Raw genomic sequence first — 27,849 nt, forward strand, 5'->3', positions numbered from 1 at the left:
TTTGCCCTATTATGCAAATAAGTTTTTTGGTAAAGAGAAAAAAATGCAATCAGGCAGTTAAGGAGGTAAAAAGCTTTTCCTGCTAGGTTTTGATTTCTTTTAATTCAAAATACTGTTTATACCATAGTGGTACATCTTAATACATATCTTAGTACGTGCCCTCTCTCCCCTTTTTTTGAGAGAGAAATTTATGGTGCCCTAGAATATACATTTTTAATTAAAAGTATTTCTTGGGGTGCTTAGTGGCTTAGTCTGGTTGAGCGTCTGACTCTTAATATTGGCTTAGGTCGTGATTTTGGGGTCATGAGATCAAGCCCTGCATTGGCTATGCATTAGGTGTGGAGCCTGCTTGAGATTTTCTCTCTCTCCCCCTCTCCCCCCACCTCCCTACCCCCCTCTGTGTTCCTCTCTCCTATTCTTGTACATTTTCTCTCTCTCTTGCTCTAAAAAATTTTTTTAATGTATTTCTCTCTTTTTTTTTTAATGTCTTTTATTATTTTAAGAGACAGAGACAGACAGAGAGCAGGGGAGGGGCAGAGAGAGAGACACAGAATCTGAAGCAGGCTCCAGGCTCTGAGCTGTTAGCACAGAGCTCAACACGGGGCTCAAACCCCCTGTGAGATCATGACCTGAGCCTAAGTTGAACGCTTCACCGGCTGAGCCACCCAGGCACCCCTGTCTTGTTATAAATTAATAAGTAAATGTTTAAAAGTGACTTCTAAAAAGGTCCCTGCTGTTGTTCCTGATAAGGCAAGGTGGCAGAAATTAGTTTAGCCTTTACTTCATATTCTAATGTGTTTGTTTTTGTGGTTTGTTATATACAGGTACTACTATAACCACAGTTTGGTAGCAAAAGGATCTACTTACTGGGCCCTCTTAACATAGAGATGTGGGGGGATTCTCGATCTGCTAATAGAACAGGACCTTTTCGGTAAGTCTTGAAATTTGAATATTGAAATTTTTTTAATGATAACATTTTTCGGTCTGCCATAGAGGGGGATATTTTCTTTGTAAAAAACTGCTCTGGTAAAAAACAAACAATAACCCAGCTCTGGTTTGTTTATGTATTTATTTAGAGAGAACACATACACACTAGTGAACGAGGGGAAGAGAGAGAGAATCTCAATCAGGCTTCATGCCCAGCGCAGAGCCTGACTCAGAGCTTGGCCTAACAACCATGAGATCATGACCTGAGTTGAAACCAAGAGTAGGATGTTTAACTGACTAAGCCATTCAGGAGCCCCTAGAAATTTTTAAAATAGTTTCTGTTATTTTTAAAAAACCAGAACTGGTGTGCCTAAGTGCCTCAGTCAGTTAAGCTCAGATATGGCTCAGGTCATGATCATAGGGTCATGAGTTCAAGCCCCTTGCTGACAGAACAGAGCCTACCTAGGATTCTCTCTCTGTTCCTCCCCCCGCCCCCCACAAAATAAGTAAGTAAACTTAAAAAAATTTTCTATTCCTTTCCAAAGTGATTGTGAGGTTGAATACCAAGTGTGCCAAATGTTTTTGTGTTTTAGCACCTTTTTAAAAATGTTTATTTTTAGAGAGAGAGAGAAAGAGTGAGCACAAGCAGGAGAGGGACAGAGAGAGGGAGACACAGAATCTGAAGCAAGCTTCAGGCTCTGAGCTGTCAGTACAGGGCCCAATGCATGGCTTGAACCCATGAACCGTGAGATCATGACTTGAGTGGAAATCAGACACTTAACTGACTGAGCCACCTACGTGCCCTTTAGCATCTTTTTTAAACATTAAAAAAGAATCCCCTGGTTATTATTTTTCTAAGTTTCTTTTAACAAGAATACATACATACATGGCTAATAAGGAAAGTTAGCAAAAATGTACATAAACATTTATATATGTACATAAATGTTTTATTAAGTTCACTAATTTATGTCTAGAATCCAGAGCTGTGTTTTACCCATGGCACATTGTGTTTCAGTTACCAAAAATAGTTCTCAGGGAAAAAAATTACTTGATACAATTTTCTGAGATACATTTCAATTTTAGGGATTACTGAGTACAAAGAGAAGTTGAGAAAATAGTACCATCAGTTATTAGTAGATTATATTTTAGATTTCTAGGGAGTTAATTTTTTTATAGTGAGTATAATAAATACTAATGGTTGTATTTCTAAAACCTTTGCATTGTGCTGACAATAAAGTGCCAAAGGAATCTGATTTTTATGATTTTACTTGGTGTATGGCAAAGAAATCTGACCTTTAAAATTATACATTAAAAAGTATTGATATTTCCTTGAAACTTCTGTTACTAGTAAATTTTCTTTTGGATTGGCAATCTGCAAGATTTATCATGCAAATTCAAAAAGTGTTCTCACTATTCTTAAGTGTGGGGTTGCAATGAAAAATTTAGGTTGAGAACTGGGTTTTTGAAATCCATATAGTATTTAGTAAAGCTAGTGTTTCATAAATACTACATGATAGGGGTCTTTCTGCTCAGTGGTCTTTAAGCCAATGGTGGTGATGCTCGGTATGTTTTTCTTTTTAAAATTTAAGGTGTGTGTCAATGGTCATTAAATTATAGCCTGCAGCTCGCTTTTGATTTATTGGAACACAGCCCTAATCATTTGTTTAGAAATGTCTATGATTGCTTCCATGCCACAATGGCAAAGTTGAATAGTTGTGATCAGGAATGCAAAGCCTAATAGTACTCTCTGGCTCTTTGTGGAAACTTCACCAACCCCTAATCTAGATCAGTGGGTTTATACTTTAACATTTTTAAATATTTAGATTGTAATCTATCCTTTTTAAACTATATTTATGGATGACTATTTTGTAAATAAGGCTGTTTTTTATAGAAATTAACCTAATTTAGACTGTTTAGGTAAGCCTGAAGAAATATTGGGTAACCTTAGCTCTGTTGCATAACTTAAAAAAAAAAAAAAAACAAACCCAAACTTTCAGAACATTTTTTCTTTGACCAATTTATTATTTAAAATTCTGTTCCCTCACCTTCATTTTAAATAAGTTATTACATGCAGTTTTTAAGATCTTTGACTAAAAGGAAGACAGTTTATATAGCATAAGTTTTTGGGAGACTAATTTGGATTTTAAAAAAGATTTCTTGCAGTAAAATGATTATGTATTTTGTTTTAACTTCTTAGATTTTATTTTATTTGGTTGAAAATGATTTTCATAGTCACTGTTATTTTATGATAATAGAACTATGTCTTGAATAGTCTGCATAAAATACAGTTCTAAGAATCCTAGAGTACAGTAGGTTATTCTAGATCAATTTGATCTTCCCAACTTAAGAGATTAAGATAATCTTTAGAGCAGTATTCAAAGAGAGGGTTAGATGCATTCTGGTGAGAAAACATGTAGATTTCGATGCCTCAGCACCCATGAGTGTCTACTGAGACTTAACTCTTCCTGCAAGCTCATTATTGGGATTTGATTATTTTAAATAAGATACTAGAGTTAATGGTAATGTCTCAGTTTTAGTGTACCAAACACTATATTAACTTCTGAAGAACATTTAAACTTGTTCTTCTTATGGTGAACCACATAGAAATAACTAATAGCTAATAGAAATCATCATGTTCTAAAAATCCATTAAATATGCATCATTCTAATTTTCAGGTTACTGTTGTTAAAGTCCTATTATTTTAAGAAAGGATTTGACCTTGTAACTGTCTCCTGAACTGAGTGACCTAGAATCAGTTGTCCTTTGAGTCTTTCTCTGGTGGTACAGTCTGTGCTCAGAAGGGTTCTATAACAAAACCTATATATTCTGGAAGAAGATCATTAATCTGGACTTGATTTCCTAGTATAATACTTCTGTTTTACTGCAAAATAGCGGATAACTCTTCAGATCATTTAATGTTTTTGTTTTCATGTTCTCCCCTTTCCTTCAAGCTTAGGGTCTAGGTATCTAATTGCAGATTTAAATTTCCCTTTTACCAAAGCCAAAGCATGTAAAATGCTCTGAAGGTTAGGGAAGAATTAGGGAAGAAAGACTAGAGCAGTTCTCATTTATCTCTTGAGTTTTGTAAACTGAGAATGTGAATTTAAATTACTTTGCTTATTTTTAAATATATTTTATTACTATTAAAAACTATCGTAGAATCTGGAATATCAGTTTCTTTTGGGACCTGGAGATCATACTTGAAGGCCTAAGGCTCTAAGTCCCTTTCAGCATTAAGCTTCTGGATGCTGTTGCTTGGCTAGATTGATGTATGAATGCTTTGTGGCATGATTCATGCTGCCTTTTGTGATACTCTTGGATAATATTAATAGGACCCCGGTGAGAGCGCTTCTAGGTGGAGCCACTGTAGAACTGGATTTAAGATGCAACCAGGGCTGATGCCCAGCTGGTATACACTTGTGTGCTCCTGCTGGTGATTTACAGCCAGTGTTCCTTCATTTTGGACCTGCATCCATTCTGATCTAGGTAGTGTCGATGCTGTAGCTCTAATCAAATACTTTGGAATGTTATCCCTGTATGCTGAAATGCGAAAGACACCTCCTAAAATTTACTGTCATACATTTATGGTGCATTGATTTATTTGATATATAGGAATCATCATGTTGATCTTGGAATTCTAAGTTCCCTGGCTGTAGGAAATGGAAATTTTTGTAGTGTGTCACCATTGCTAGCTTATCTGGTGTTGCGGATTTTCCCTGTTGCAGGACTGGGTGAAAGCTTTTTCTGCAGCAGTCATGTTGAAAACCTTGTGTTGACTTTCCTCGTGTTCTGAAATGGGAGCATAAAAGTTTACTCCGCCACTTCGTCTTAAAATAGCAAAACATTGCTGTTTTCTGCAGATCTAGGACCTTGTTACAGAACTCTGCCAAAAAAAAAAATGTTTGCAGAAGAATGTGCTGTGATTAGAGAAGAATATGCTGGTGTGTAGATTTCAAACTCTCTGGACAATATGAATAACACTGTCTTTGTTTCTACAGTGGGAGCCAAGAAGAAAGGTTTGCTCCCGGGTGGAACAGGGATTATCCTCCTCCTCCCCTTAAGAGTCATGCTCAAGAGAGACACTCTGGCAACTTTCCTGGCAGAGATTCACTTCCCTTTGATTTCCAGGGGCATTCGGGGCCTCCCTTTGCAAATGTAGAGGAGCATTCTTTCAGCTATGGAGCTAGAGACGGACCGCATGGTGACTATCAAGGAGGGGAGGGACCTGGACATGATTTCAGGGGGGGGGATTTTTCATCTTCTGATTTCCAGAGCAGAGATTCATCACAATTGGACTTCAGGGGTAGGGACATACATTCTGGGGATTTTCGGGATAGAGAAGGACCACCTATGGACTATAGGGGCGGAGATGGTACTTCTATGGATTATAGAGGTAGGGAGACATCTCACATGAACTACAGAGACAGGGATGCTCACACTGCTGATTTCAGAGGCAGGGATGCTCCTTCATCTGACTTCAGGGGCCGGGGCACTTATGATTTAGATTTTAGAGGCCGGGATGGATCCCATGCAGATTTTAGGGCAAGAGATTTGTCGGATTTGGATTTCAGGGCCAGAGACCAGTCCCGTTCTGATTTTAGGAATAGAGATGTATCTGATTTGGACTTCAGGGACAAAGACGGAACACAGGTGGTCTTTAGAGGCCGAGGTTCAGGTACTAGTGATCTAGACTTTAGGGACAGGGATACGCCACATTCAGATTTCAGAGGTAGACACCGGTCCAGGACTGATCAGGATTTTAGGAGCAGAGAGGTGGGACCTTGTATGGAGTTTAAAGATAGGGAGATGCCCTCTGTGGATCCAAATATTTTGGATTACATACAACCCTCTACACAAGATAGAGAACATTCTGGTATGAACGTGAACAAGAGAGAAGAATCTACACATGACCATTCAACAGAAAGGCCTGCTTTTGGCATTCAGAAAGGAGAATTTGAACATTCAGAAACAAGAGAAGGAGAAAAACAAGATGTAGCCTTTGAACATGAGTCTTCATCAGACTTTCAAAACAGCGAAAGTCCTCTTCAAGACCAAGACAAGTCACAACTTTCTGGAGGTGAACAACAGAGTTCAGATGCTGGTGTGTTTAAAGAAGAAGGTGGTCTGGACTTTCTTGGCCAGGAAGACACTGATTACAGAAGCATGGAGTACCGTGATGTGGATCATAGGCTGCCAGGAAGCCAAATATTTGGCTATGGCCAGAGCAAGTCTTTTCCAGAGGGCAAAACTTCCCGAGATGCCCAACGAGACCTTCAGGTATGTTATGGAGTAGATTGCTTTTCTGCTGGATGAAGTGTAAAGTCTAGGATCCTTGGTTTTGGGATTTTTCCTGTATAACCATTAAAAAAAAAAAAAAGGAGCTCCTAGCTGTCTCAGTCAGTAGAGCGTGTGACGCTTGATCTTGGGGTTGTAAATTTGAACCCATGTTGAGTGTAGAGATTATTTAAAAATAAAATCCTAAAACAAACAAACCAACCAAAATGTTTATTCAAGAATGGAATGTACATTTCTTGAGCAGTGGCACTCAGTTCAGATCATACTTTTAGTGTGTATCTCTTATTCTGCTTTATGGTGCTGATTGAAATGCATTGGGATAATTTAGTTAGTATGTCTTCAGGAGTTGGTTCTCTAAATTCTTGCTAGTCAGGCCTATTTATGGTGCATTTTCTTTCTTTATTTTTTTTAAGTTTATTTATTTTGAGAGAGAGAGAGAGAGAGCTCATGTGCACAAATGAGGGGAGGAGGACAGGGAGAAGGATGGAGAGAGAATCCCAAGCAGGCTCTGCACTGTCAGCCAAGAGCCCTATGCAGGGCTTGAACCCATGAATCGGAAGATCATGACCTGAGCCGAGACCAGGAGTCGAACGATTAACTGACCAAGCCACCCAGGCACCGTAGGGTGCATTTTCTTGTTTAAACTCATTTAGGATATACAAAATACTTAGGAGTCTTTTCCTGTCATGAGGGAATGATGGTAATGTTGCAAGTATCTTCTTACAGTTAACTTAATTGACTTAATTGTTGAATTTCGATATATATAATATGTAATCTAAAGTGTATATAGTCTAAGAGAAGAAAGTTATGGGGGCGCCTGGGTGGCTTAGTCGGTTAGGCATCTGACTTCGGCTCAGGTCATGATCTCACCGTTCCCGAGTTCGAGCCCCATGTCAGGCTCTTTGCTGACAGCTCAGAACCTGGAGCCTGTTTCAGATTCTGTGTCTCTCTCTCTGTCTCTGCCCCTCCCCTGATCATGTTCTGTCTCTCTTATGAAAATGAATAAATATTTTTTAAAAAGTTAAAAAAGGGGAGAGTTATGTTTGCAGTTGGTTAAGGCAAATATTATCTTTTGAAATAGACTCTTCTCATCTGAGCATGTCCAAGACATGCTAACCAAATAATGGATTTTGAGAATGTTAGAGCTGATTGATTATATAATTTATTGCTCAGGATACTTTCAAGAGTAAATGTTATATGGTCAGATGACACCTTTTGATCTTGTTCTGAAATTTATTTATAGTTGACATCTTTGACAAGTGGCATCTGGTTTAAATATTTTTTCTGTTTTCTCATTCAGGAAAAGAAAATTATATTTTTAAGAATATGTTAAGTTTTTTTTCCTTATTATAAGTCCTTTCAATGTTGTTGCTTTTAATGCTTTCCTTTACTATTTCAAGACTTTTCATTGAGCCTTGGCTTTAGCACACTTACATACTAATGATTTGAAATCAAATTTGGAACTCAAAAAGAGAAAATTATAATTTTTCATATCTTAATATGATACAAGTCATTTTGATTTTTCTCCTGAGAACCTGTATTTTACCTTTACTTTCATTTGCATACTAACATAACACTCATTTCTGAAATAACCTTTTATTGTGGATTCAAGGATCAAGATTATAGGACTGGACCAAGTGAGGAGAAACCAAGCAAGCTTATTCGGTTAAGTGGGGTGCCTGAAAATGCCACAAAAGAAGAGGTAAGCCTCTTTTTTGTTTTTCCATTTTTCTCCCCGTCAATTAAAAAAATGTTTTTTAAGTTTTTATTTTGAAAAATTAATAGATTCACAGGAAGGTGCAAAGAAATGTACAGGGAAGTTTTGGGTGTCCTTCCTGCAGCGTTAATGTCTTGTATTACTACGGTCCAATATCTAAACCAGGAAATTGGCTTTGGTACAATCCATAGAACTTATTTAGGTTTTGACAGCTATCCATTCATTCACTGCGGTGGGGTTTGTAAAAACAAACAAACAAACAAACAAACAAATGATTGCTGTCCCCAGACCTGACTATCATCCTTTAGGGCATAATCTAAGAGAGAGAGGATTGGATTGCACACATAAAGATGCGGTTTATTTACAACAGTAAAAACAGTAACTCCTCATTGTTAAAGGACAGTCTGACTAAATTATGGCTAAATTTACAGGGAAATCTGGTCAGAATATTACAATAAGAAGAGCAAACTGCTTACTCTGTGCCAGGCATTATGTGACAGTACCTTATGAATAGGTACTCTATTCATTTTCTCCAAATATTAAGCATATACTGGGCATGAATAATATAGCAGTGGATATTGAAAAGTCATTGCCTCCATGAATAATAAAAAAGTAAACAAAAACCCTTAATTTCAGGCAGTGATAAATGCTCTGAAGATAACTAAAATAAAGGTATAGAGCATAACTGGGGTGTGGGGCTGTTTTGATCGGGTAATTGGGGAAGACATCACTAAGAAAATGACATTTGAGCCAAGCCTGAATGCTGTGAGAGAAGTGTCCGTTTGAAGATGGGGGGAAGAACTGACTGGGTGTGAGGGAGTTAAGTGCCATGGCCCTGTACTGACTTAAGCCCAGGGCATCATCTTCTCTTTAACAGATGAGAAACTCGGCACTGAAAGGTTACACAGCAAGAGAGGCTTGAAATGTAGGCAGAGCTCAAGTTCTTGACAGTTACGCTCTTTCTGCCTTTTTTATATACTTAGAAAGTTTTGAATAATTATGTTCTACTCATTAACAGTTTGAATGACTATAGTATATATGGGTTTTGCCTTTATAAAGTAATAATAACTTTAAATTATATAGAATAAAAATCAGTAGGGAAAGTTAAATATTCAGTGTTGGATAATGATTTGTGTCAGTGTTGGATAATGATTTGTATCATTAGTGTAAACACCGTATTCTTGCAGATTCTTAATGCCTTTCGGACTCCTGATGGCATGCCTGTAAAGGACTTGCAGTTGAAGGAGTATAACACAGGTGAGTTTCTGGACATGCATGTGGCCTTGGGTTAGGAAAGGGATTTGTCAGATCTCTGCATCGTGTGCTACTCAAAAATTTTTTAAGAAACCACAGTTAAGATTTCCAGAAGCCTCCTGTTGATGCCTTCAAATAACAACCGGCTTTAGTCTTAGCTGTGGTTCTTTGTGGCTGTTTGTCCACACATGGGCGATGAGGATGCATGTTCCAGTTCTTCTGGGTGCCTATGAGATATAAAGTGAGTGTTGTAGCATTTACCCCTGAATATATTTTATATAATCATTAAACTTGCTATTTATGTTCTTTATGGTGGTGGTATTTTTATGTTAGAGCCCATAGGACTTAATAAACTTACTATATTTAAAAATTTACATTTCATTGCTATAGCATGGAATTTACAACTTTCCAGAGAAATTGTGTGCAAATTAGTAGTTTCTTGAATTTTTAGTCTTGCTCTGAGAATGAAGTCCTGCAACAGCTGTTATGTTGAAATCCATGAATAGATCCAGAAGAGCTTTCTCTTTGACCTCTGCTCTGTGGTCTGAACTGCGGATTAAATTTTTCATAATACCTTCCTACTGTTTTAGAGTACCAAGTTCGGTCAGTTTCTTCAAATCTTAATACATTACAGAAAAAGTGGAAGTGAAATGTTAGGCATTCAAGGTAATGACTGATGTTTTTAGATTACGTAATATGAAATGGCTTAAAAATGAAAGTAATCCTTAAGTGATCTCTTTTGCAGAATTTTAAATTGAAGAAAGTAGAGCATTAATCTGTTTACAGAATTTAGTAATCCAAATTAAAGAACTCTTCAAGAAAGAATATGCTGCATTTTGAGGATATAGTTTACTTGTAAACAGTTTACATGGAATAAACTTTTTGTGTTAACTAGATAGCTGCTTTTTCAGTTTGGTTCTGCAGAGGGAAACTATCTATAAAAATAAATTTTTGTGCTTGAAATAATTCAGTATTTGTGTCATGTCTAGAAATAGTTGGTCTGTAACTTGAGAGTAAACTCAGAAACGATATCTTTTAGAAAGTGAATTTTTTTTTGTGTTAAAAGTATCCATTCTGAATTTATGGAAACAGAAGAGTAGTTACATTGTTCTTAAACATTCACATCTTTTGTGTGTGTGTGTGTGTGTGTGTGTGTGTGTGTGTGTGGGCACGCATGTCTTATGCACACTTTCTTAATTCACTATTATCTTTAGGAACTCAAAGCAGAATTTATAGGCTGCAGTTATTTTTCAATTGACAGCAGTAACCTCAGCTTTGGCCTTTTTTCCCTGAACTGTGTTTTCCTTAAGTATTGGTATATTTAGGAAAGAAGATGTCTAAATAGCAACTTAAACTCTTTATTTCTTTCATACTCATTGCCTTTATGTTGTTAGATTTTCAGAGTAAGCGGAGTAATACTTATATTAATATATAAGGTCCATAGAAGAAGTTTTTACATTTACTTGTTGTTGTAGCTGTTAGAATAGTAATTGGCAGATATAAGACATTGATACTCATGTAAAGTCACTCAAGACTGGTTAAAAACAAAATCACCTTTCAGGAAATAAAATCTTTTCTTGGCATTTTATTATATGAAGTGATGCTGCATTAAAAGTAGATTTATGGGTCTTTTTTTAAATGAGAGAATTGGGTAATCCCATGTTATTTATTTCTTTATGGCAAGTAGAATGAAGTTTTGAAAATACCGGTCAGATCATGTTATTGCCATGCCAGAAACCCAATGGTTTTCCATCTCACTCACAAGAAATTCACAGCTCCTTGTTCTGACTTACAGAATCCTGCATGAGCTGGCCTTTGGTTGTTTGACCTCATCCCGTACTGCTTTCCACCTTTCTTATTATGCTGTAGCCACACTGAGCCTTTCTCTAGGCTTGACCAAATACAGATTTCTTTCTCTGTCAGGGCTATTGCACTGTTTTTTTCCCTGATCCCCACTTGTCTTCTGGGATTTAGTCCTTGGCTTCAGTTTCACCTCTTAGGGCCCTGCCTCACCATCCACTCCAAAATCACTCCTTGGTTATTTTCATCATATCCTGGTTTGTTGTCATAGGATCTATCGCTTTGGTGTTTTCCAGTGGTTTTGTGTGTCTTATTCCTCCCACTAGAGAGTTACTTACGTGAGAGCAGGAGCCTTGTCTGTCTTGTTCCCTCCTGTTATGCTTGCCACTCTGTCTGGCACTGATGTGTTCCCAGTATGCATGGAATGAGTGAATATCTATGAAATGTATAGAGAGCAGCTGTGACCTCCTTTCAGGTGACCAACAGTAAAGGGTAATTTGGGTTCCATAGCAGTGCAGTCTTAAATCTGCTGAAGAATACACCTAGGAGCAATCAGATGGTTTAAGAACTTTAATAGTTGCTTGTTAAAAGACTGTATGTGTATTTTAGAGGAAAAGGTGACTTTTATAAATGGCAGTCAATTCTTTTAGGCTGTGTGGTACCCTGCAGTGATCTTGCAGGATGAACATTGCTCCTGAGGGGACTGTAGAGCAGAGTTCATCCTTTTCACTGGTGTAATAGGGGGACCAGTCTGTAACAAAAAAGATTAATGCCTGCTCACTGACTTTAGTAATTATTAGTTTAATTTTTGTTTCATTTAGAGCTGTGTAAGTACAGGGCTACAACTTTTATCTAAGATCTGTGGGGTCAAAAGTCAAAATTATAACTTTCTGAATATAGAAAGATATTGTGGCACATAGATCATATATGAATTCTGTCACCCAGTGGGATGTATATCAAACATAGTAATATTTCTACAGCAAAATAAATGAATATTCTCACTAAGAGGATTGACTAGAGATGGTAAAGAAACTCCATATAGTATTGGTCAGGATTTGTCTCCAAATGACTTCACGTGACTTGAAAAATTTACCAAAAAACTTGATATTTAAGAGATTTGGGGATTTTAGAATTGCATATAAGAATTGTGAACCTACATAATGTTGTGTATGTTTGAGTTTTTCTTTTGATATTTGCAAATATGTTATAACCCCATTAGTTGTAAATTGAGTAACATGATTATATTCCTGGAAAAAGTATCAGGAGTGACATGTCTTTTGGTGATGAATGAATAAACTTTGGTATGTACACACAATGGAATACTATTCAGCATTAAAAATGAAGAAACTGGGGCACCTGGGTGGCTAAGTCCGTTAAGCCTCCGACTTTGGCTCAGGTCAGATCTCAGGTTCGTGGGTTCGAGCCCCGTGTCAGGGTCTGTGCTGACAGCTAGCTCAGAGCCTGGAGCCTGCTTCCGGTTCTGTGTCTCCTTCTCTCTCTGCCCCTTCCCCTCTCATGCTCTATCTCTCTCAGTATCAAAAATAAATAAAACATCTAAAAAAAAAAATGAAGAAACTACACACGTATGTAACAACATGAATGAATTTCAGATATTACACTGAGTAAAAGAAATCAGATTCAGAAGGGTACCTGCTGCCATAAAAAGGAATGGAATACTGATACATGCTATAACTTGGATGAATCTTGAAAATATTGTGCTGAGTGAAAGAAGCCATTCACACAAGAACACATACTTTAACATGATCCCATTTTTAAAAATGTTTATTTATATATTTTGAGAGAGAGCACACAGGAGCGGGGAAGGGCCAGAGAGAGGGAGAGAGAGAATTCCAAGCAGGCTCCACACTCTCAGTGCAGAATCCAATGTGGGGCTCAATCCCACAAACTGTGAGATCATGACCGGAGCTGAAATCAAGAGCTGGAGGCTTAACCGAACTGATCCACCCAGGCACCCCTGACATGATCCCATTTATATAAAATATCCAAAATAGACATACCCATAGGAAAAGAAAGTAGAGTGGGTAGTATGGTTGTTACCAGGGGCTGGAAAAGGGGGAAATGGGGAGTGACCGCTTAATGGGTATAAGATTTCCTTTCGGGGTGATAAAAATGTTCTGGAAATAGTGGGGATGGGTATATAACATTGTGAATGTACTTAATACCACTGAACTGCATACTTTAAAATGGTTAGATGGTATATTTTATGTTTTATGTATTTAATCATAATTTTTAAAAAGACTGTATACAACATGATTTCATTTCCGTGACATTGTGGAAAAAGCAAAGATAAAGAAAATAGTGGTTGCCAGGGTATTGGGGGAGGAGTTGGAAAGTGGAAGCATGAGGGAATTTTTGGGCACAATGTAACTGTTCTGTGTATGGGTTGTGGTAGTGTATCAATGTTAAATTCACTGAAGTTGGAAACAACTGTATTTAAAAGAATTTAAATAAGAATATTTAGTAAGAGAATATTCTTATTAAGAAATAACTCACTCAGGTTTTTAGGAACAAAGAACCATGGTGTATACATTTTTTTCTCATGTGGTTTAGGGGAAATATTTGATGCATATGGAGAAGGGGAGGAAGAGAATAATGATAAAGTAGATACAACAGAATACATCAGTAGCTGGATTTGGGTAACAGGTGTATGCGTGTGTTTGTGCTATTATTCTTACAAAGTTTTTGTAACTTGGAGATTATTTTCAATTAAAAGTTGAAAAACTTATGGTATGCAACTGGGATGCCTTGGGTGGCTTAATTGATTAAACATCCTACTTTGGCTCAGGTCATGATCTCAAAGTTCATGACTTTGAGCTCACGTCAGGCTTTGTGCTGACAGCTCACAGCCTGAAGTTGGCTTCAGATTCTGTGTCTCCCTCTCTCTTTCTACACCTTCCCCATTCATATTCTGTCTCTTTCTCTCAGAAATAAAATGTTTAAAAATTAAAAAAAAACCTGGCATACAACTGATGTATTTTATTGTCATATAATTAGAAATCTTTCAAGATAAAGACCATAATGAACAGCTTCTGTGAACAGTAGAGCAGTGGTTCTCAGAGTGGGTTCTGGACCAGCAGTGTCAGCACTACCTCAGACTTTGTTGAAATACAAATTCTCAGGGCTCGCTTTAGATCATGACCTAAGCTGAATTCGGATACTTAACCCACTGAGCCACCTAGGTACCCCTGAAATAGATTGAGGTTTTATGACCATGTTGGTAAAATATAAGTTTTTTTTCTTTTTTAATGTTTATTCATTTTTGAGATACAGAGACACAGCATGAGCAGGGGAGAGGCAGAGAGAGAGGGAGACACAGCATCTGAAGCAGGGTCCAGGCTCCAAGCTGTCAGCACAGAGCCTGATGTGGGGCTCAAACCCATGAACCACGAGATCATGACCTGAGCCAAAGTCAGGCACTTAACCGACTCAGCCACCCAGGTGCCCCAATAAAATAGAAGTTTTAAGAAAAGAAAAACCTAGAGAGAATCTGTCACTTTAGGGGCAGAACTCCATCGTGAAATGGATTGGCACTGATGATACAAAACATGCATAGTTTATGGTAATCCAAATGGGGTAGCTAAGGATGCAATAGCTTAATATCACTTAGAAAAAACTGAGTTGGAAAATGCAAATAAGCATTTTTTACAATTTTTAGTTTTTAGGGAAATACTGACCATAGGCTGATAGGAAAATAGCCAGTGAATTTCTAAAACTGAAGGTGTTGTTTCCAACCAGGAGTCTTAATTAGGTTTGGTACCACATTGGGGAGGATGTTTACAGAGAAGCCTTAAGCAAATGTGACAGATCTTTTAAAACAAGAATGCCTACGAAGCTGAGAGACATGTTTTAGGACTGAATGAGTCTTGTGGAGGTAGTGGATGGATCCTGTGGCCAAGCGCAGGCAACACACCTAGAGAAAATCCCATGTGGTGCTGGAGGGATCAGGTGAGTGTAGGGAGAGGTGAATGTAACTAGAGTTAATTTTAGTCTTCTTTGGGATTACCTGGGATTTGCCTTATTTTATTTTTATTTGAGGGAGAGAGAATATGTAAGAAAAGGAGAGAGAGGATTTTTTTTTTTTAAGAGAGAGACAGTGCTAGCAGGGGAGGGGCAGAGAGAAGCAGACTCCATGCTGTCAGTGCAGAACCCTTTGTGAGGCTTGAACTCATGAACCGTCCGATCATGACCTGAGCCGAAACCAAGAGTCAGACACTTAACCAACTGAGCCACCCAGGTGCCCTCAGAGAAAGAATCTTAACCAGGCTCCACGCTGAGCGGGACTCAATCCCTTGACCCTGGGATCATGACATTAGCCAAAATCAAGAGTTGTATGCTTAATTGAGCCAACCAAGTTCCCCTGCCTTATTTCATTTTTTAAAGTTTCCCACCCTAAAGACTGATTGGAAGGTTGTATTCCAGAGAGCATGGGTGGTTTGTGACCCTTACCCTCATTTGATGTTACCTGTCATATGAGAGTTGGCATTTCCTGTGCCTTTGGTTGGTTAGTAGAATTTATGAAAGTTTCTTCTGCTGGAGTAGCAAGAATAAAAGGGTCATTAATCAGCCTGAATAGTGCAGCAGCCTGGATGACTCCCAGCCTCAGTCCAGGTAGGAAAAGTCATTTATACAGTTACCTTCAATAGGTAGAAGATAGAGGCCATCCGTATAAACTATTTACAGGATGTAAATATACATTGGCAGGGCACCTGGGTGGTTCAGTCTGTTGAACATTCAGCTTCATGATTCGTGAGTTTGAGCCCTGCATCGAGCTCTGTGCTGATAGCTCAGAGCCTGGAGCCTGCTTCGGATTGTGTCTCCCTCTCTGCTCCTTCCCCACTCACACTCGGCCTCTCTCTCAAAAATAAACATTAAAAAAAATACATTGGCTTCTTCCTTTAACTTTCCCCTTGCATGGGAATATCTCATCTGTGCTCACCTTTTCTAGCTTAAATTCTCTACCCTTTAAATGTAAATTAAAACAATATTTACCTGTTTCTGTGTTTCTTATTTTATCACGTAGGTCTTCTAATTTACATGTAAGCCTTGGAATTACATAGTGGTCATGGTGGCACTACTTTGTGAATATACATACTGCTGAATTGTACACTTAAATATTTTAAGTTTATTTATTTTGAGATTGTGAGAGCCTGCCAGTGGGAGAGGGGCAGAGAGAGAGGGGAAGAGAGAGAATCCCAGGCAGACTCCACACTGTTAATGCAGAGCCTGAAGTGGGGCTCTAACTCAGGAACTATGAGATCATGACCTGAGCTCACGTCAGATGCTTAACCTACTGAGCCACCCTGGCACCCTATTTTATTTTTATTTTTATTTTTTAAGATTTTATTTTATTTATTTATTTATTTTTGTTTTATTTATTTATTTTAAATAGTTTATTGTCAAATTGGTTTCCATACAACACCCAGTGCTCTTCCCCACAGGTGCCCTCCTCCATTACCATCACTCCTTTCCCCCCTCTTCCTGAGATTTTATTTTAAAGTAATCTCTACAGCCAGTATGGGGCTCGAACCCACAGCCCTGAGACTAGGAGTTACATGCTCCACCAGTTAAGCCACTCAGTGAATTGTACACTTTCAAAGGATCATTTTATGGTATGAATTACATCTCAATTTTAGAAGAAAAGCCTTCTTGAAAATTGGTTGACAAGTCATATAAAGATTGATTTCTTAAAAGCATTTTCGTGAGTATATGTAATATTTACCAAGTTTCAACATAGATCTTGATGGCCTACTGACTGGTACTTACTGGTAGAGTTCATAATTAATTGTCCATAGTCGCAATTCAGTCCATTACGCTATGCTTAGAAAATGTTGTTGTATTTTCATCTCTCTCTCCCTCTCTCTTTTTTTTTTTTTATCATTTAAAAATAAAACAACATCCTGTAACCTTGAAAAGGTTACGATTCATTCTTTGGTGTTACCTACCAAGAGCAAGTGCAAGCAGGGGAGGGACAGAGCAAGAGGGAGAGAGAGAATCTTAAGCAGCCTTCACACCCAGTGCAGACCCTGAAGCAGAACTTGATCTGAGCTGAAATCAAGAGTCACACACTACCGAGTGAGCCAGCCAGGCGCTTCTGTGCTATTCTGGTTAGTGTATGGCTCTACTTTTGAAACTGTTGGACGGTGTTGTGTTATTGTTTGTTGATTTATTTATCCAACCAATACCTGTAGTGTGTTGTGGTGCAGAGGATATGCTGGCCGTCATGAGTATTGTAATCTTTGACCTTAGAGACTTCAGTTTCTGTGGGAAATGGGTATATGGGATGAGTGTTCTGTACTCCTCTTCTGAATAGGCCACAGTATCTTAAAAAGCAGTTTTTGTAAAGGGATCTGGGAGTTTTCTCATGCATCATGGGTTCTTTTTTTGGCTTTAAGTTTGAAGTTTACTACTCTGGATAACTTGATGAAAAATGTTCTGTTACTTTAATCCTAAAGTCATGAGAAGATGGCAAACATAGATCTTTTAGAGGCAACAGGCTTTGGGGCACCTGGGTGGCTTAGTCGGTTAAGCGTCTGGCTTCAGCTCAGGTCAGATCTCACAGTTCGTGGGTTCTAGCCCTGCGTCAGGCTCTGTGCTGACAGCTAGCTCAGAGCCTGGAGCCTGTTTCAGATTCTGTATCTCCCTCTCTCTGACCCTCCCCTGCTCGCACTGTCTCTCTCTGTCTCTCAAAAAAAATAAAAAGCATTTAAAAAAAAATTAAAAAAAAAAGAGGCAACAGGCTTTAAAAAAGAATAAGACCTAAATGAATGCTTGGAGATAATTATTGGTTAGAGAGGTCAGTAAATAATTGTTAATGATGTCCCCAGATTTTCAGAGGAGGTAAAATAAAATAGGACTTTTTTGTTGGTGTTACAGGAAATGATCAGACAAAAAATAGAGAAAATTGCACACAGATGCATGTGGATGCTTTCACTTACCTGGAAACTTTCCAAATCTTACCATTTTTATGGAGGTTCCATTATGTAGGCATTGTTCTTTAAATCATTGACCCACTGGTGATTAGCTTAAATTCCAGCTCCTTTCCCCTCCCTGCATCCCCTCCCTGCAAATTGAGGGGCCTGATGGTGATGCCAGAAGTTCTAAGCTTTTATTTACTTCTTTGTTTGTTTAAATGCTTATTTTTGAGAGAGCATGAGCAGGGGATGGGGTAGAGAGAGAGGCGGGGGAGACAGAGGATCTGAAGCAGGCTCCATGCTGACAGCAGTGAGCCCGATGCAGGGCTTGAACCCACAAAATGCGAGATCATGACCTGCACCAAAGTCAGACACTCAGACCAACTGAGCTACTCAGGCGCCCCCAAAGGTTCCAAGCTTCTAATCAAAGCTTGGACAGTTTGATCACCAGGCCACATCCTGAAGCTTTTCTAGGAGCCCACCAAAAGTCACCTCATTAGAATGAAAAGACATCATATCACTCTATCACCGAGAAAATTCCAAGAGTTTTAGGAACTCCATGCCAGGAAACTGGAACAGATATCTGATATCTTTCTATGTTAACACTGGTGGGGCTCCCAAAGGTGTATCTGGCTGGTATCTAGTACATTTAGTTGGGGATCAGTTTTCTGTTATAAGGCATAGGTGACCTAAGCTTACGATCTGGTCAAAGTGTGAGTCTCACAGAATGCCAGTTGTTTGACCTTTCTCTGGATTGTATTTTACTTCTGGAATAGGTGAGTGGCTGGGCCAGGGTGATCTGCTCTCATCTGGAGCAACTTCCAGCTCAGAAGCCACTATCTTTGTGGAACCTTCCCAGAGCCCATTAGAACAGTGGTGAGTTGTTTTCTAGTTTGCACTAGGGCCAAGGCAATGGGAAAAATGTTTATTGGGCCATATTTTCTTCCCACTTGAAATGAAAACAGCTTTGTGATCTGTGGGAGAAGCAAATATATTCTTAGCATAAACTAGAAATGAGTGCTAAAATTTTAATACTGGGGCATATCTGAGGAACAGCAACACAGGTACCATTTGATCTTTAGTCCCTAATAATGCTTTTTTCTTTATTTTTCTTTTTAATTTTTTTATGTTTGTTTTTGAAAGAGAGAGCACGTGCTTGCGTGCGCGTGCGCACACACACACACACACACACACACACACGCACGCATGCACGCAGACAGACAGCCAAGCGGGGCAGGGGCAGACAGAGAGGGAGAAACAGAATCCAAAACAGGCTCCAGGTTCTGAGCTGTCAGCACTCGAATGTGGCACTTGAAATCATGAACTGTGAGCTCATGACCTGAGCTGAATGTAGTTGGTCGCTTAACTGAGCCACCCAGGTGTTCCTCTAATAATACTTTGTAATAGAAGCACAAGGGTACTGAAATGCACTCCTGAAACCACCCTGCAATGGAGTTACCATCATTGCAACTTGGTGTATGGATAACCCAAGCCCAGAGAGAAGTGGCTTAACAGGGTTCATGGTGAGTTAGCTTCTGCATATGTACAAACTGTAAAAGTTACTTTTCTTGTGTGTTGCTCCAGTGAAGATACTCATTATAGTTGATGTGGTGTTGACTGAGCACCACCGTGTACCAGGTATTATGCTAGTGTTGGGGATATAGGAATGAAAAGACCTCCCCCCTGATCTGAGACTTCTCTTGTTCTGGAGTCATCTCTACATGATCAGTTTGTTGCAGCATTCGATGGTGCTTCTCTCTTCGATGATTTTTTTGCCACACTTATGCCATCTTTCCTGCCAGGCTAGAGTGTTATTGGCTGGGAAAAAGTAGATCTCTGCAGAGGTTCCTCTTTGACTCCAGATGTTTGCTCTGTAGATTTGTTTGTTTTCAAGTGAATAAAAACTGAACTAGATCATGGACTTTGTAAAGAATAATCGTTCCCAGAGGCTCCTGGCTGGCTCAGTTGGAAGAGCATGTGACTCTTGATCTTGGGATTGTGAGTTTGAGCCCCATATTGAATGTAGAGATTACTTAAATAAATAAAGTTAAAAATAAAAAAAGTATTGTACCCATATAAATAAGTCTTGAGGATGTAAATATAGCATGTTGACTATAATTAACAATACTGTATTATATGAAAGTTGCTTGCTAAGAGAATAGATCTTAAAAGTTCTCATCCCAATAAAAAAAATTGTAAGTGTGCATGGTGATGGATATTAATTATAAACTTATTGTAGTAGTCATTTTATAATATCCACATATATCAAATCATTATGTTGTGTGCCTAAAACCAATGCAATGTTATGTGTTATATCTCAATAAAAAATACTAATATTTTTTTGATTTACGTAGCATCTTGAGGTAGTCTGTGTCTGTCTATTTTATCAAGTTTCCTTTAGACAGGCTCTCTGAGGGCAAGGACACTCCACTCTGTTCACATAACATTATTAATGTCATTGAAATTTAAATGAATTAAATAAGGGTGAGAATTTCCTAACAAATATACTGGGCCCAGAGAACCATCATAAGGATGAAGTGACCCTAAGACTAATTTTGAACTTGAAAACTACTTGAAAATAGAACCCATCCCCATTTTTTTCCATAATCAATTGGCACAAATGGAGCGCTAAATAAAATAGAACCATATGCAGTTTTCAAAAATTTAGCAAGTAATCATGAGTGTGTTTCTTCCTTGTTTCATCTTTTTTTTGTTGTTGTTAGAAACAACCAACTCTTGTGTGCATAGTTAAGGGGGAGGGGATTGACAGTGCATGTAAGATGTCAAAGTAATGACTTTCATAGGGTCCAATTATATATTTTTTAATGTTTATTTTGAAAGAGAACACGATTGAGGGTGGGACAGAGAGAGCAAGAGAGAGAATCCCAAGCAGGCTCTTTACTCAGCACAGAACCTGAGGCGGGGCTTGATCTAAGGAACAGGAGATATGACCTGAGCCAAAATCCAGCATTGGACGCTTAACCTACTGAGCCACCTAGGGGCCCCTCCTGGGTCTAGTTCTATTCTTCCCACATGGTAGATGGACAAATATCAGATATTTTCCTAATTTTCATAATGCAAGCTGCAGGTGAATATTCACTTTCAGGTTTAACAGGGCAAAGTACCTCTTAGAAATCTTGCACACTGGCTTCCTTTGTTGTATTATTCCTGTTGATGGGAATTCAGATAACCTGGATCAGTTCTGTTTTACTTTTTGCTAAAATCTCTAACTTGATAATACTTTACTTTTCTTCTAAAAGCCTGTAGCCCCAATGAAATGGAATTAATGAAAATAGGACCTATAGAACTTACCTCTCTTGAATCTTTGTTAAAAATTTTCATGGTGCCTTTTATATTCATAATGTTGTGTTCCCACAGAAACAGAAATCCTTATTTAAAAGGGGGGAAAATCTGTGTTTTCTTTTCCTTAGAGACACCTAATAAAATAAAGGAACCTCTTTGCCCCTCTATGTTGTCTTTTTTTTTTTAATTATTGAGTATAGTTAGTTTAGTTTCAAGTGTATAATACAGTGATTCAGCAATTCTGTACATTACTCAGTGTTCATCATGATTCTCCTCTGCCTATATCCTTTAAAATCCTGATTTCTTTTTACATTTCATAATTGGTTTGTATATTCTGGGTTTTATCAAAGTCACTTAGTCCTCCTATTGGGAAATTGAGCCAGACTATGTTAGTTGAGAGTTTTTCTAGACTAGTTTGAACGTAGGGCTGCTCTTCTCATTGGCTTAAATAAATATTGCTATGTAATTGTTATAAAAGCATGGTTTGATATAGATATTACCATTGAACAATTGAAGGCCATCTTTGTCAGCATCTCTAAGTCAGCTTTTTTTTTTTTATGTTTGTTTATTTTTGAGAGAGAGAGAGAGAGACAGAGAGTGAGCGGGGGAGGGTCAGAGAGAGACGGAGACACAGAATCAGAAGCAGACTCCAAGCTCTAAGCAAATGGTCAGCACAGAGCCTGACGTGGGGCTTGAACCCACGAACTGTGAGATCACAACCTGAGCTGAAGTTAGCCTTTCAACCGACTGAGCCACCCAGGCGCCCCTCTAAGTCAGCTTTTTTAGGAGTAAAGACTAAAAGATACTGGATATTATTTATCAAGGCTTTGTTTTCTGTACTTTGTTCCCCACTAAGTACCTGGTTAGTTTTTTTATCACAGATACATTTTTGGAGAATAGACAACTACATGATTAATGAATATGAAGAATTGAAATTTTATTTATTTTTATTAAAAAACTGTATTTTAATGTTTATTTTTGAGAGAGAGAGACACAGTGTGAGCAGGAGTGTGGCAGAGAGAGAGAAGACACAGAATCCAAAGCAGGCTTCAGGCTCTGAGCTGTTAGCACAGAGCCCCACATGGGGCTTGCACCCACAAACTGTGAAATCATGACCTGAGCCAAAGTCAGACGCTTAAGCCACCCAGGGGCCCCAAGAATTGAAAATTTGATATTACCTTTATAGATTTCCTTCTCTTTCCCTGTTCTCATCCTCCTCAGCTGCCCAAAAACCTAAACTAAACTAAACCCAACCCATAAGGAGCATTCACATTTCTTTTAGAAACCTATACATTTAGTTTAGAAAATGGAGCACAATATGCTTTTTAATAGTCCTATAAATAAGCACAAAGACCCATCAGCCCACCAGACTTCTTCCAGTATGTGGTGGAAAATGTAATAAAAGAATTTTTTACTCTTTAGGTAGGAATCTTTCTGTGGGACTGTTAACACTGAGTTTATCATCTTAATAATTCCAAATGGTGCCTAGCAATTCTGAATGAAGGTTGGTTGGTTTCAGAATGTTTAGATTTATGGGTGGAACAGGTGTACGAGAACTTTTCTGTGAATTATTTTAAAAATCCCCAGTTATCCCACTGTAACAATACAGCCATTGTAATCATGTTCATGTACAGTTGTGTTGCATTACATCATTTTCAGATTTCACCTGTGCTTGCTCAACCCCTGTCTACAACCCCATCTTCCCTCTCATGAAGTGAGCATGAGAGGTGGGATGTGACTCGGTCATGGCTTCAGTTGGTCTGTGTCTCCAAGTTTCTCTAAGTGTGAGCATTCACTGTGCTAGCTGTGATTCTGTTATTTATAGTGATATGTTTTTCATACATTATGGCCTTTAAAATGCAAGCCAGCCTCTTCATCTGGTGTCAACCAAAAGAAAAGTGATCTGTTACGACGCTGGAGGAAAAACTGGCAGTGTTGGACTTAACCTATATTGAGAGATGGTATGTTGTTCTTCATGTTGGGGTGTTTGAGTATGATTTTGACAATGCATGGTTTTCATCTCATATGCGGACTTTATGTCTAATCTAGGAGTTAGATGCAACTTCACTGTGTTTAATTCTAGTTCTTTTTCCTATACACGTTGTAAATAATTGTGCTAATTTTTAAAGCTTTTAAAATATGCTATATTAAGTATCCTATATCAGGTGTCTTACTGTATTGTAATTTTTGTAACCATCATTACAATAAGAATTTTGGGATTTTGTCTTTGCAGAAGACTTTTGATAGCCAGTATAGCAATCCATGACTGCGAATGCTTCCTAACTTGCATACTCAGGCCCACTCAAAAGGTTTTGCTATAGGTGTTTTAGAATAAGGATAACTGGTATGCTGATTTCATTATTTCTTTCATTTCATTTCATGTTATTTTAAGTTTATTTATTTATTTTTGAGGTAGGGGGTGCAGGGAGAGAATCCCAAGCAAGCTCCACATTGTCAACACTGAGCCTGATGTGGGGCTTAGGCTCATAAAATGTGAGATCATGACCTGAGCCTAAATCAACAGTTGGATACTTAATTGACTGAGCCACCCAGGCACCCCAATTTTGTTTGAGAGAGAGAGAGAGAAAGAGAATCCCAAGCAAGCTCCACACTGAAAGCATGGGGCCCGATATTGGGGCTCAAACTCACGAACAGTGAGATCATGACTTGAGAGCTGAAGTTGGACGCTTAACTGAGCCACCCAGGTACCCAGATCTCAGTATTTCTTAACAATAGACATGGTCTTATTTGTCCTTGCCCTTTCTATGATTGGGCTCTGTAAAGTTTAGAATTCAGATTATCTGTATCACTCTAGGATTTTATTAAAAGGTGAAAGGCTATTCAGTGTAGTAGTTAATTAACAGCATTGATTTGAATCTGTCCTGCCTGGCTCTGAGCCCATATTGCTACTTACCATTGAGGTGATTTTGAGCAAATTACTTATTCTTTCTTTGCTTATTTCCCCATGGGTAAAATGAGATTAATAGTACTTACCTCATAGGGTAGTCTTGTGAGGATTAAATTGATGTATGTAAAGTGTTTAGAATGCAGCCTTGCACCAAGTGCTATGTAAGTATTACTTAGTATTGTCCTGAAAAATCCTTATATAACTGTGAGACACACACACACACACACACACACACACACACACACACAATGCCTAGTACAAAGATTGGGCACTTTTTTTTTTTAGGTTTTAGGTATTATAATTAAACCTTAAGTTTTTGTTACTATGTAATAGCTAAAGTTTCAAGCAAAGAAATGGAATATTGGGCTTGTGGTTTTAATATTAAATCTGAAGCACATTGTAAACATACAGTATTGCAGTGATGATATATAAAGATGCTCATAATGTTGCTTGCAGACTGTATCTTTTCCTTTCCAGTGAATGTAGTATCAGAGTCTTATCTGTTCTTTAGCAAAGTATGAATGTTTCAGGAATCTTCTCTTTCTCTGTCTATAGATTCTGTACATCCTTTTGGGCCACAGTAGTTACTTCTTTAAGTACAGAAAGGAAACCCAGGGCTTTCCCAGTTGTAGTTAGTTCCCTGTGTTGTCCATTTTGGCAGCTGTAGACTGAGTTGCTTTCCACACCCCTGAACTTTGATATGCTCTATAGAGGTGTCCGCCATACTTGAGAGTATATCTGCTTATTCTTTGGGTACCCCCTTCTGATTGTAGACATGCACTTCAATGTTTGCAGTAGACGTTTGGTGAAAAAAGGCACCTCAGTTGCTTCTGTTATTGTACAGTGTTCCCCAAGAATACCCAGAGCCCTTAATAAAATTCCCAATGTTTTCTGTAGATGTTCAGTGAGTTTGATCAAGAAAAGTCACTTGGGTACCTGGGTGGCTCAGTCAGTTAAGCATCCGGCTTTGGCTCAGGTCATGATCCCATGGTTTGTGGGTTCAAGCCCCACATCAGGTTCTTTGCTGACAGCCAAGAGCCTGGAGCCTATTTCAGATTCTGTGTCTCCCTCACTCTCTGCCCCTCCCCCACTCGTGCTCTGTCTCTGTTTCAAAAATAAATAAACATTTAAAAATTTAAAAAAAAAAGTCACTTCAAAGGAATTAAGTAACAAAATTTCCATTGTTAACAGGGTATGTATAAATACACCATTTCTTTGAAGTAGTGTCATTTTTTTCAAATAATTACTAATCAGAGGAGACTGATTTCGTGGGAAATTTTAGTAGAGGTTGCAGGGGTTAGTGTTGGTCAAAGATGTGAAATCAAATAGAAAATCCCTCTTTCAGCCTAAGGTGATGCTGAGATTTCTAGTAGATTTATTTTCTTCTTCCTGATTATCTCCTAAAATTCTAAGCAAGAATCAGCCTCTACCATTGTATCATTTCATAATGAACTTGAAGTATTTTACAAGTCTGAAGTCACAGTTTTATTGTTATCATAAAACATTTCAGGCCATTCAGTCCAGGTGACAAAAAACCCAATCCATCTCACCAAGTTGGTCTGTTTTTTTGAGTAACATTTGCTGTTGCTCTAATTTTTGTTTGTTTGTTTTTGTTTTTATTTTTGTTTTTAACTTTTTGGTCTTTGATACCTTAATTTAATGATACTCAGTTTGCTATTGTTATATATACTTCTCAAAATTGGCCTCGGTTTGTGTTGTTGCTCTTTCTCTTTCCATGATTTTTCTTTCTTACCTGAACTAGCGACATCTTTTTTTTTTTTTTTTTTTTTTCCTGTTCATTTGCACAACATTGCTCCTAAAGATGACCTTCTTTATCCTGGGAGGCAGTGGAGGAAGCATGGAAGTCACTGTGGAGCATTGCATTTCCAAGCGTGTTGTTGTAGTCATGTGGTGCCAGTATCTGGGAAATTATAGGATGAGTTAGTATTAGAGCTCAGCACCTGTAAATCCCATGAGCTTCCAATCTCATGGGTCATGACAGTTGGAAATGACACTTGCTTAAGAGAAAGGTGAAGGGTATTCTGTAACTCTGGTGGTTCATACAGTTCTTGAACATGTACTGATTGCTAACAACTGCTGTCTCTCCCCCAGCCTACCCTACCGCCAATCTTTGTGCACAAGCACAATTTTGGACCCAGCTATTTGAATTTATTTATGCTTTTACACCTTCTTCCTTTCATAAAGATTTAAGCTGGTTTATGACTTGAGTTGAAACAAGGAAAAAAAGAGGAGACCTGAAATGGTCTGTCCCCTGCCAACCAGAAGCCTCCTGTGGTATCCAAACAGAATAGTTGCCTCAGTCTGTCAGCACTTCTGTCTTTGAAGGTGGTTTCTGCTTGAAAAGTGGTGACTATTAGTATAGCTTTGGGATAATTGCTTCTTCTTCTCTTGGGATGCATTTTTTTTTTCCACATACTTCCCTGTTCTTAACTTTGTTTTTCCAGAAGATTCAGCCTTTGATTAAAGTGTTTTGGGTGCCCACTTGAACTTACTATGGGATTAGCTAATTCTGGGACACCCTCACCAGACCATCAGTGCTAAAGAGGGCAAAGGATCTTCGTAGTTAATAGAAAAAGCCATTGTGGAATGACTCTCAAAGTCCAGAAATATCCAGATTTTCCTTCAGAACTTTTTTCTGTTTGGGGTAGCAGTTTTGCCTAGTTTAGGGGAGGGAGGGGCTAGTTGGGAGGGCTTGTATTAAGGGGTTCAGACACAGGGGATTTAAGTGTGTCTTTTGTGTTTGCAAGGCACTAACACCACTCCCGTCTGTATTTAAATGCTGTCCCCAGGTTACGACTATGGCTATGTCTGCGTGGAGTTTTCACTCTTGGAAGATGCCATCGGATGCATGGAGGCCAACCAGGTTGCTTTATACTTCGGTCAAATGATGCTGGAAGGATATATTTTTTTCTATATGGGGAGGGAGGGTTTCACATGATCGAACTTTGAAAAGGTACCAGAAATCTGTATTTGGAGCATACCACATTCCAACCAGAAAGCGGTTGTGAGGAGAAACTCCAGAAGAGGCTGGAAAAGTTTCTCCAGAAGAGTTAATGGGCACAAGTGCATTTTAAAAACTAGAGCCCAATTGCAGTTGGACTAGGTGCCAAAGACAATAGATGAGTAAAAATGATAGGTCTGGAGTGCCTCCCTTTGGAGTGTGACTGATAATGGAGAACCTAATGCAAAGAACAATCCTTGACTGTCATCTCAAGGATTTGCGTGGCACAGGAATTCTAGGTCAGTACTTCTACCCAGACCTACGGTGAAGACCACTCATGGCAGCTCCTGTGGCACTCGGGTCCTGCCTGCCTGTGCTGCTTTCTCAAGAGGGCCATCGGGGAGGAGAGAGGAGGAGATTGTTTATGTGTATTGCATTATCATGGTTCTTTACAAATTGGAGTTTCGTACTCAAGTTCTTGGCTACATAGAGCTGGCGAATCTGAATCTGGACTTACCTTATGTTTGAAATACCTAGATGTATTCAGTTTGCCACCTAGAGCTGTCATCTGGATCTTTAATAATTTTGGAAGGAATTATGAAATGGATAGTCTTTCTTGTCATGGTGTTTCCTTGAGGAAAGTTACTAAGTGGTGTCTTAGTTTCTTTGTCTGGGAGATAGAAACTTAATGATACATTTTTGTTTTTTTTAATGATACAGTTTTATGAACCCACTGCCTGTACTTAACAGT

The 27,849-nt window shown here is 38.5% G+C and overlaps 1 protein-coding gene across 4 annotated transcripts in view; it reads left to right on the forward strand.

Moving 5' to 3' along the window:
* The window catches only part of RBM6 (RNA binding motif protein 6), a 99,391-nt gene that overhangs the window by 21,203 nt on the left and 50,339 nt on the right, over window positions 1-27,849 (forward strand). For 2 of the 4 annotated variants that reach the window (XM_029918875.1, XM_029918874.1), the window contains 5 exons: window positions 825-931; window positions 4,926-6,204; window positions 7,835-7,924; window positions 9,127-9,196; window positions 26,947-27,020. In XM_029918875.1, the coding sequence (XP_029774735.1) occupies window positions 888-931; window positions 4,926-6,204; window positions 7,835-7,924; window positions 9,127-9,196; window positions 26,947-27,020 (1,557 nt within the window). In that variant the 5' untranslated portion in view covers window positions 825-887. Of the gene's footprint in view, window positions 1-824; window positions 932-4,925; window positions 6,205-7,834; window positions 7,925-9,126; window positions 9,197-26,946; window positions 27,021-27,849 lie in introns of those variants that run through there. The other 2 variants (XM_029918877.1, XM_029918876.1) reach the window with 2 other exon arrangements.

The sequence above is a fragment of the Suricata suricatta genome, chromosome 12 (genome assembly GCF_006229205.1).
Source record: "Suricata suricatta isolate VVHF042 chromosome 12, meerkat_22Aug2017_6uvM2_HiC, whole genome shotgun sequence".
Taxonomy (NCBI): Eukaryota; Metazoa; Chordata; class Mammalia; order Carnivora; family Herpestidae; genus Suricata; species Suricata suricatta.